The following is a 10,955-nucleotide window of genomic DNA, read 5'->3' on the forward strand; positions in this document are numbered from 1 at the left end:
CCGAGAGAGGCCCTGATTAGCAGACCTGTTTTGTTCCATAACCTGGACTCGATCTTCTATTCTTTACTATCTCCTTTGATTCTAAATTCTGAGAGGAGAAGGGAAGAGGCTAGAACACGTGTGGCCTGAGGTATAGGACTGTCATCGGCAAGTATTAATAGAAGATTGGCACACCTGCAAACAGGTTTGTGGTTCTGGTTTCCAGAAGGCCATGGAACACCCACATGACATGGCTCCTGACAGCATGGTAGTTAATCTAGTCTGCCTATCGCTCCACTCCACCCTGAGGTTTGCCTAAGCTTGAATTCCCCACAGCCTACATGAAAACCCAGTCTCAGTCCTGCCTGCCTGCCTGCCCGCAGGGTCGGGAGGTGGTGCTGTGTGGATGTCTAGCCCTTCTGCCCACCCTGATGCGGAGAACCCGGAGGTTTCTCCCAAGCTCCCCGGTGGTGTGGGGTGGGAGTGTCCCCTTTGGGAAAGGGTGCCCAGCCTCCCACCCTGGAAAGACCTAAATATTAGATCGTAAGAAAAGAAAATAGAAGCCACGTTTCGAAGACCCGTATTACCGGTACTTCATCCGTTTGTAAGATATGAATCTGAAATATCTAGCAGTTTGATTCTTGAAAGATCTCTGAATCGCGTGCAGTTACTTGGGAGAGTGGGTCAGGATCCTGTCATGAGGCAGGTGGAAGGAAACAATCCAGTCACAAGGTTTTCTTTGGCAACAAATGAGATGTGGAGCTCAGGGGACAATGAAGTCTACCACATGGGCAATGTTAGCCAGAAGACAACACGGCACAGAAAATCAGTATTCTGGCCAGGCTTCAGAGATATGGCATATCAGTGTGTGCAAGAGGGGTCTCGAATGTATGTGGAAGGGAAAGTAGACTATGGTGAATACACGGATAAAAATAGCGTGAGGCAGCAGGCAACAACAATCAGAGCTGATAACATGATATTTCTGAGTGACCAGACCAAACAGAAGGTGTAGAATGGATGATTCTCCTTTGGCCATCACTTGGTACAGTCTCATATCCAAATCATGTATAGGCTATCATTTCTGAGGACAAGAATTAAAGTACTCTTTTTATAAAAAAAGAAAAAGAAATAAAACAAACAAACAAAAACCACAGTCTTTTTCCAGGCCCTCTCCTCTTGAACACAAATTGAGAGCCACCAGGCTACTGCTTATGAAGTCTGGGGCAAATTCCTTCCCCTCTTGGAATTCATTTTCCTCACTGGGAAATGAGAGAAGGTGGGGAGGGACTGGGGATGGACCATATTCATGTTTTCAAACTGAGTTTCAGCAGAGCTCACCCCTCTGTCCCCAGAGCCCCATGTACATATAATAGAGATACAGAGATTTTGCCAGTGTTCCCTGGCAAAAAAAGTTGAAAGCTAGGCCGGCTCCGTGGCACGGTGGTAATGCTTTCCGCAAGAGAAGCCAGATCCCACATGGTGACCATGGTTTAAATCCCTAGTCCAGTCAGCCTGAAACACGCCATGTGTGTGTGAGTGCCCGCGACCCATAGCTAGAGGACTGGAGGAAGTGGGTGGCAGTGCATCCAGGCCCTGGGGAGGGTGCTCCTTTCTCTTTCTCTTAACATGTATGTGAATGCGCACACGCTCTGTCTTGAATAAAGGAGAAAGAAATGTTGAAACCTAGAAACCAAAACTTCCCCGAGGACAACTATAGCTCTGACACTGGAGGATTCTAAGTTGTCCATTGTCTTAGAAGCCAGACGCTGCCACCAGCTGATCCCTGCTCAACCAGGATCTTCTTGGTGGGTGAGCACTCAGGGTGTTTGCAGAGCTTCTTTTATAGGCCACCGAGGGCTTCCTAGAGACTAGAGGGTCCTTTCTCCCTGAAAGAGGGCTAACCAATGAATCTGTCAGGCCTTCCTTTTACCAAATACCATCATTAAGCCTGGAGTGGGCCTTTAAAATGGCTATTCAGCTCTTTTCTTACCTCTCTTCTTGGAGATTGAGAGACAGCAAGTGTCTGGAATGAGCAGGGCTTTGAAATTCATCTGACTAAAGTGTTTTTTTTAATTTCTTTTAAACTTATAAAATGTTTTTATTTAAATGACATAGTAACACATTTGCCTCAAATTTTATTGAGGTTTTGGTCTTTTGGTACTTGTAACAGTACTATGAACTCACGTCATATCATTGTCAATAGCATTCGTAACATACATTCCCTTATGAGTTTATAGATTACAATGATTTTTAAAATTTAATTTTATAATTTTTTTTTTGGAGAGATTTTTGCTATAGGGCGCATGCGTTCGCCAGACAGATTACAATGATTTTTAAAATTTCATTTTATAATTTTTTAAAATGTTTTTCTATATAGAAACAATATATATTACATTGAGGCAGATCAAAACAAGAATTTTTCAGTAAGAATGTACTAAGAAACAACAAATGAAAACATGTATACCAAGGTACCAGAAGTGATTCAACTCTTCAAAAATCCTGTTACAGTCGAAATAGTAGTTTGCATAGAACTAGTAACCTTAATATTACTCTTTTGAATAAGGATTACACATTCAAACAGAAAATAATCTTTTTTACAAAATAATTATTTATTTAATTTTATTTAGTCATTCATTCATTTCAATTTGACCAGAGAGAGATAAAGTGGAAAAGCAAGCTACCAGGTCCTGAACTCCAACCATGGATAGCCATGTGGGAGTGTCCAGCACCTTAACCACCACGCCACCTGCTGGCCCCGAGAGAGAATGTAATCTTAAGGTTTAAAAACATTTTTTTAAAGACAGGATTTCATTATCTTGTGATTCTCTTGGCTCAGTTGCTTGAGTCACTGGGATTACAGGTGCACACCTGGCTTTTTGGTTGTCTTGGGAATCAAACTCAGGCCTCCTATGAGGTCCCACCTTGCAGAGCACAGCACCTTAGTGCATACCATCATGGCTGCGCCAAAAACATTTTTTGTAATGACTGCCCCAGCACAAATGCTGCCATAGGATTTGTAGCTTCAACATATGTCACTTCCAGAAAAAATGAAAAACAATTTTTTTGCATAAAATGAATTTGATACATCATCAGCATGAAGTTGAACTCGCCTAAAAAGTTAATTTGGGTGTCATCAACCACGAAATCCAAGTGTTGGTGTGAGCTAAAATACTTATATGAAGTAAAGGCAAAGAAGACTTCCCTAGTGCTTTCCAACGTTTCTTATTCCTAAAATGATTAACTGTTGTCCCAAGGTGCATATCTTACCGCCTATATGCTATCAGCCAACGTAAGCCTGAATCTCAGCTCCTTCACCTTAGTAGCTTTGTGACCTCCAGCAAATCAGGTTAGCTTCTCTAAATCCATTGGGTTGTCAGAAAAGTCATGATGCATTTTTGCATAATTAAACAGAAAAATACATCATTCCTTTTCCAATGACCCAATAGTTTCCTCAGTTGTCCTTTCTTTAAAAGAATCCTAATAGTCCCTGCCATTCAGAAGTCTGCTGGGACATTAACATGTGGTCGTATACAGAAAAGCCCTTGATGCTGCCTGACCGTGGGTGGACCAGGCGCTCTGGAAAGGGCACTCTGACAGGCACTGCATGGCCATTGCTGTTACCTTCAGTCTTTGTAGCTAGGTTCGCTCAGCAAGTGCAGAGCCATTAACTTTTCTCCATAATGCTGGGCACACGGTTGGGCTTAGTGAGTGTTTGGTGCATGAGTGCACAGATGTGGAATACAGACTGAAGTCAGCTGCCCTTGGAACCCCCGTCCCCCATGATAAGCACCTCTGGATCTGCCTGGACTCCCCAGGACAAGAAAGACTCCATACTCCCGTTACACAGATCCCTGGAGCAGCTCCTGAAGCGGGAGCAGAATGATTGGGGCCCCAGGAAGAGGCACAGAGGGGACAGCCTCACTTGGCCTGAGAGCACTGTGACATCCGAGCCTGGGTAGCCCAGTGAGGAGGGGCACGTGCCCACCTCCACCTCCACACCAAGTAGGGCCAGCTCACACCTCTACTGCTACCTACTTGGGCAAGTCCCTCTTCCATGTGGCCCAGGTGGCCCTGATGTCCTCTCCCAGCACCTAAGTCCAGGAGCCCCCCTTTTCTGGGCCGCCAGAGGAGGCTGCTGGAGAGCATTAGAGACCACGACTTCCACTGCCCTAAGTACCTTGTGATATGGATTCCCTTCTCTTCCAGATGCATTTCGTCTTCTCAGATAAGGTGGTGCTTCTGTTTGACTTCTGGAGTGTCCACAGTCCTACAGGTAAGAATTGGGCAGCCCGGACCTGTAGCCTGGGAAGTCTTTGTAGCACCTGGCAGTAGAGAACTTGGGGCTCTGTGGGTGTTTAAGTGAGAGCCCGAACCCTCTGGCATAAACATTGAGCAGGAGCGTTGCATTTGTAATCCCATCTGCAACCTCTACCCTTCAGATTGCCGGGCTCTGTTATCTCACTGATTTCCACAGAGGTTCAGAGAGGGAGGCCGGAAAGGCAGCCTTTCCTCCATTACAGAGGAAGGAACTGACGTCCAGAGTGGGGAAGTCTCGTGCAGGGCCACACATAGTAAGCTTTGGAGCCAGATCTCAATCAAGGCCTCCTGTTGCCTCCTCGCATCTCCCCCCGATCCAGAGCTCACTGTCCAGCACCAACTCAGAAGCCCACATCAACTGCCGCAGCCTGGGACCTCTGATGAGACATTAATTTGAAAAGGCAGTTTTCCTTGGACTTGAAAAGGCTAGAGTATGGCACTGGGCTGGCTCCATGGCCTGGTGGTTGAGGGAGCTGGATCCCACATGGCTAACTGGGTGATTTGTGTCTCAGTCCTGTGGCTTGAAAAACACAGTGTATGTGTGTGTGTGCATGTGCACATCTCAAATCCTAACATGCATGTCCCAAATCCTAACAAGAAAGATGGAAAAAGGATTGCATGACCACGCCCCACTGGGGGGTGCTTTCTCCCTTTCTCCCCATCTCTCTAGTGAGCACATGCAAACTCTGGCAAGTTAAAAAAGGTAAGTGTGGGAGTCACTTTTTCTTCTAAGAATTACTTATTTTATTTTATTTATGATTATTATTTGTAAATTTACTATAGGGTACATACGCTCACCAGAGAGAAAGAGGGAAAATGAGAAAGTAAGTCAGCAGGTCCAGGACTCAAACCATGGTCAGCCATGTGGGACTCCAGCACCTTAACCACTGCCCTACCAGCCGGCCCCAATGGAGTCACTTTTTTTTTTCCAAGAGATTTTTTTGCTATAGGGCCTATGTGCTTGCTGGAGAGACCGAGACAGAGAGACAGACAGTAAGAAGTCACCCCCTGGGAGGATGGCCACACTGCAATCCCTTCTCCACTCTCCTCTCAGAATTTTGGGCATGCACACATGCCCAGTATGAGTTTCAAGTCACTGAGTCCAGGGCTTGAACTGTGGTCGGCCATGTGGGAGTCCAATGATGTAACCATTACACCATCTGCTGGTCCCCTGGAGTCACTTTTCAACTTTAATAACTGGAACTTAAAAATAGACAGGAAACAGCCCGAATGCCTATCATTGCAAGTGAAAATAAGTGATGGTCATCCCTACTACCATACTGCTGAGTAAACAGTGGCTTATTAATTTTTCTCAAGGTTCTGTGAGGTGATTGACAGCTAGCAATACTAGCTGCCCCACCACAAAGAAGCCTAGGTGTTCAGCCAACAACCCTGGCTGAGGTCTGAGCTAACAGCCAGTGTCAACCTCTGGTCATAAGAGCAGGGAAATCTTTGTGACTAGCTTCAGCCATCATCTGACTATACAGGCATGAGAGACCTTGGGTGAAGATGATGAAACTGAGTGTCAGTGGCACAAGCTTTATTTGATGGTCCCTAATTTTGTATTTTAAAAACCTGCATCTTGGGACCAGCAGTTAGTGTAATGGCTATGTCACTGGACTCCCAGGTAGTCGACCACGGTTTGAGTCCCAGACCCGGCGGCTTAAACTCACGTTGGGCGCATGTGCGTGCGTGCCCAAGATCCCGAGAGGAGAAAGGAGGAGAAGGGATTGCGGCATGGCCCTCCCCACTGGGGGGCGATTTCTCGGTTTCTGTCTCTCTCTTTGTCTGGCGAACACACGTGCCCTATAGCAAAAACCTCTCCAAAAAAAAAAAATAAAACAAACTTGCATCTTTTACAGATAATTTTCTCCTGGGAGGTTGGGAAGAGGAGGTTGGTCTTTTTTTTCCTCTTATGTTCAGTACACTTCTGTGACCAGATATGTTGGCTTCCGTCCCACTGACACCAGCTGGGATGTCCTACAACTTAATTCATATTTTTCCTTTTCTTTTCTTTTTTTTTTTTTTTTTAGTTTACTTATATTTTAAATTTACATTTAATCACTATTTATCTTTACAGTTAACAACACTGGTTTTTCCAGTGTGAATCACAGTGCATATCAGTCAAGGCCAAGACATTACCATATACATTATCATTAGCAAATAACTTTCCATTTTTGTGTCAATTAAACATATTTTTCCCCCTGTTCCTTTCCCTCCCTAATTCAGTTCTAACTGGAGTTTGCACACCCCCCAGGACTGGCTCCATTTCAGACGTGAATCACAAGTCCCTGGTTGTCTGTTGTGCTTCTGACCCAACAGCTATAAATTGAGGCTCCCGTGAACCCTTCATAAGAGTTGATTGCTTGCTTGGATGGTTCACAACACTCAGGGAAACACTTTGCTTCCATTTAGTCCTTTATTATCGGTTTGTTTTTGTTTTTTTTAGATTTTTGCCACAGGGCACATGTGCTCCTAGGGGAGAGACAGAGAGGGAATGTGGGAAGTCACTCCTCAGGGGTGGGAGCCATGCTTCAATCCCTTCCCTCCCACTCTTCTCTGGGGGTTTGGGGCATGCAGGGACATGCACTGCAGTGTGTTTTCAAGTCTCCAGGTCTGGGAGGCGGGGTTGACCGTGCCACCTGCTGGCCTTACCCCCTTGTTATAAACAGCAAGATGGGAGACATGCACAGGGCAAGGCATGTAGGAAGGGACACACCGCTTTCATGCCCTCGGGGCATACCACCCTCTCTGCACCTCTATGAGTTCAGCAACTGGAAATCTCTGAACCCCGTCCTTCTAGATTTTTATGGGGGCTCCATACATTGGCATGACTGATTAAGTCATCAGCTATTAGTGATCAACACAACCCTCACTTCCATTCCCCTCCCCAGAAGCCAGGGGATGGGGTTGAAAGTTCCAACCCTCTAATCACGAGGTTGGTTCCCCTGGCAACCAGTCCTTATTGGGAGGCTGTCTAGAGACCCCAGCTGTCAGTCATCTTATTAACATGCAGAAAGACACTTCCCACTTTGGAGTTTCCAGCGGTTTCACGAGCCGTGTGCCAGGAAAACCGAATAGACCGACAATCCATTTACTACACCAAAGAATCCAATAAAACACTTTAACTGAACCCTTTATCATCCCTCCGCTCGTGAAGCAGATGTAGCCGCTGGCAGGTAAGTCTACACAGCGGCTATACTTAGCAATTAACATTTCCTGTAAAATAACTTACTGGTTTTTATATCCTATTGTAAAAGTAATGCGTACCCAGAAAAGAAACTTAAGAGAATTAGACAAGAAAATAAAAAACACCTTCTTTTCTTTCTTTTTTGGAGAGGTTTTTGATCCCTCCTTCCAGACTAGTTTTGTATGCCTCCATGTAAATGGGACCCTGGGGTGGGCACTCCTCCCTGGACAAGAAGTCATGGCCCAGACTGGCACTGCCTGCTGTGGGAGCGACGGTGCGATAGTCTGACATCCTTGCCCTCAGCCCCTGCCTTTCCCAGTGCTCTTCCTGATCTCAAGGCCACACTCCAGTAGGCCCACCCTACCCAGAAAGATCTGGAAGGCAAAAGAGGTGGTGAAGTTCTCAGCAAGAAGGGTGGGGAAGAAGCTGAAGACAGAGGCGGGGGGGGGGGGGGGGGGGGCAAAGAATCCAATAAAACACTTTAACTGAACCCTTTATCATCCCTCCGCTCGTGAAGCAGATGTAGCCGCTGGCAGGTAAGTCTACACAGCGGCTCTACTTAGCAATTAACATTTCCTGTAAAATAACTTACTGGTTTTTATATCCTATTGTAAAAGTAATGCGTACCCAGAAAAGAAACTTAAGAGAATTAGACAAGAAAATAAAAAACACCTTCTTTTCTTTCTTTTTTGGAGAGGTTTTTGATCCCTCCTTCCAGACTAGTTTTGTATGCCTCCATGTAAATGGGACCCTGGGGTGGGCACTCCTCCCTGGACAAGAAGTCATGGCCCAGACTGGCACTGCCTGCTGTGGGAGCGACGGTGCGATAGTCTGACATCCTTGCCCTCAGCCCCTGCCTTTCCCAGTGCTCTTCCTGATCTCAAGGCCACACTCCAGTAGGCCCACCCTACCCAGAAAGATCTGGAAGGCAAAAGAGGTGGTGAAGTTCTCAGCAAGAAGGGTGGGGAAGAAGCTGAAGACAGAGGCGGACGGAGGGGGTCGGAGGGAATGGGGGGAGGTGTCCTTCCGCGGCCTGATTTGGGGGGGGATGTGGTTGGGAAGAGAGCAATGCCTGCCAGGCCAGATCCGTGCATCTCAGCCTCTCTTGACAGGCATGGTCCTTTCGGTGTTGGTGGTCCTGCTCCTGGCTGTGTTGTATGAAGGCATCAAGGTTGGCAAAGCCAAGCTGCTCCACCAGGCCCTGGGGAGCCTGCCCATCAGCATCAGCCAGCCCATCAGCATCAGCCAGCAGGTCATCGCGGAGCCGGACCAGGACTCTGCAGGCTCAGACTCACCCGCAGTGGGCAGAACCCGCCTCAGGTACAGGCGCTGGGAGTGAGGAATGGGCAGAGCCATCACGCTCACACAGGGGTGGGCTGGGCCCAGAGAAAGGACACCGAGGCCCAGGGCAGCGCCAGGTCTTGCCTAACTAATCCGTTAGTTGGGAAGGTGACTAGAGCTCAGGTCTCGTGATGGCTGGGCTCTGTGAACAGCCCCTCGGGAGGCTCCGCTGGTTGCTTTAGGGAACTGTGGTCCTCAGAAACCCAGTGTAAGCCTCTATCTAGCAACAGGAAGGGCCACCCATCCCACCCTCAGGTCTCACTAGGTTCCTTAGGTGACTAGGTTTCAAACCCAGGAGGGATCCTGCAGCTGTCCTGAAGGAGTGGTGACAGTGCTGTCAGTCATGTATCCCACCTGGTACTGGAAGGCAGCCCTCTCTCTTCCCACTCTGATCAGGCGACCACTTAGCTCTCCCTTCTGGCCTCTCACCAGGCTTCATGAACAGCTCGATCCATCACCGGCCACCTTACTTGGGTGTCTCATATCTTCACAACCACCCTGCAAGGGAGGTGTTCTTATTCCTGTTTTATCCATGAAGAAATTTAAGTTCGGAGATGTGGAGAGTGGCCAATCTAAGCAAACAGGTTAAGACATTTGTGCTAGACCACATTTGGGAATGGCAGAGCTGGAATCGATCTGTCACTAAGTCCACGCTTTGTCCACCATCACTCCGCCTCCCACAGTAGATTCTAGGAGAAAAATACACCTGAGATTTTACCCATCAGACAAGATGGGTTTCATATCCCATCACTCTCCCTTTGACCTAGGACCCAGGAAGCTCAGAACTCCATGTAGAGATGTGTGTCTTTGGAATGAAACCTCTCCTGGTTTAAGCTTACACTTGCAAATAAGCTTGTCCTTTTTTTTTTTTTTTTCTTTCTTCTTTTTTTGGAGAGGTTTTTGCTATAGGGCACCTGTGCTCACCAGACAGACAGAGACAGAGATAGAAAGCGAGAAATCACCGTCCCGGGTGATGGCCATGCCGCAATCCCTTCTCCTCCATTCTTCTCTCGGGATCTTGGGCACGCACGCACACGCGCCTGGCGTGAGGTTTTCTAAGCCACCGGGTCCAGGACGCGAACCGCGGGCGACTACGTGGGAGTCCAGCGACATAGCCATTACGCTAACTGCTGGTCCCAATAAGCTAGTCCTTTAATCCAGTTGTTCTTTCTACTCCCTAACATCAGTTCTCTTTTTTTACCTAGGTGGTTTCTGTATCACTTTGGCCAGTCTCTAGTTCATGTTGCTCAGGTGGTCATCGGCTATTTCGTGATGCTGGCTGTCATGTCCTACAATACCTGGATTTTCCTTGGTGTGATCCTGGGCTCTGCCGTGGGCTACTACCTCGCCTACCCACTTCTCAGTACGGGTTAGCGGGCGAGGCCGTGCAGAAGACGGAGGGAGCGGGACCCCTCTTCCATTGTACTTCCAGCTTTGTCTTCTGATGGCTGTTCCTTGGGCTCATTCCCAGCCCCTGGAAACTTGGAGCTGGAGCCAGCACTTGCTCCCTGGAGCTCAGAGGCCCTTGCAGCTGTCTCCCTCCTCTGCCAGCCAGCTCGGGGCCCAGGCCCAGTTTTGTGCCTTAATAAGGCTGCTGTAACCAAAAGGAGAACAGGGAGAACAAAGCCTGGGGACAAGGCTGCTGAGCCCCTGACCACACCTCTGTGACTCAAAGCTTACAGATTTCCAAAGATCAAGACTGGGAGAGGCGCTCTGGGTGGTGAGGGGTATGGGACCTGGACACATTCTTTTCTCCTGCTCGTGCCTTATTATCAGGAGCTTCTTCCTTTGAATTTCCTGACACCTCTGCCTTTGGGGGACAAGGGCCACGCCAGCTCCTTTTCTCACTCGTCTGTCTGCCTTTGCAACACAGGACCTCTTCCTGTGGATCCCATTGACAAACTGAGTTTTTTCATTTTCCTACTGAGCTCTTGGCTCTGATTTTGTACATTCACACACAAGTTTTAATGAAACGATTTCATTTTAGTCATGTGGATGGTGGCCTCTGCTGAAACTGCTCCCCTTTTTTGGATGGAGGGTGCGAGTGACAAGATTGAAGGTAGAGATGCAGGACTCTTGTCTTCCTGGCTTATCCTTTAGGTGGAATGCCACCCCCCCCCGCCCCCGA

General features: G+C 47.7%; 1 protein-coding gene and 1 pseudogene across 1 annotated transcript; both read left to right on the top strand.

The window, feature by feature from the left end:
* Window positions 1–526: 526 nt before the first annotated feature.
* Window positions 527–1,455, top strand: LOC102475452 (single-stranded DNA-binding protein, mitochondrial pseudogene; annotated as a pseudogene).
* Window positions 1,456–4,165: 2,710 nt separating this feature from the next.
* On the top strand, window positions 4,166–10,947 carry SLC31A2 (solute carrier family 31 member 2). The gene is made up of 3 exons (XM_014585559.2): window positions 4,166–4,252; window positions 8,599–8,806; window positions 10,033–10,947. The coding sequence occupies exons 1-3, from the start codon at window positions 4,186–4,188 to the stop codon at window positions 10,199–10,201; spliced, it is 444 nt and encodes a 147-aa protein (XP_014441045.1). The 5' UTR covers window positions 4,166–4,185; the 3' UTR covers window positions 10,202–10,947.
* The last annotated feature ends 8 nt before the right edge of the window (window positions 10,948–10,955 follow it).

Source organism: Tupaia chinensis, unplaced genomic scaffold (genome assembly GCF_000334495.1).
Source record: "Tupaia chinensis unplaced genomic scaffold, TupChi_1.0 Scaffold000081_1, whole genome shotgun sequence".
Lineage (NCBI taxonomy): Eukaryota > Metazoa > Chordata > Mammalia > Scandentia > Tupaiidae > Tupaia > Tupaia belangeri.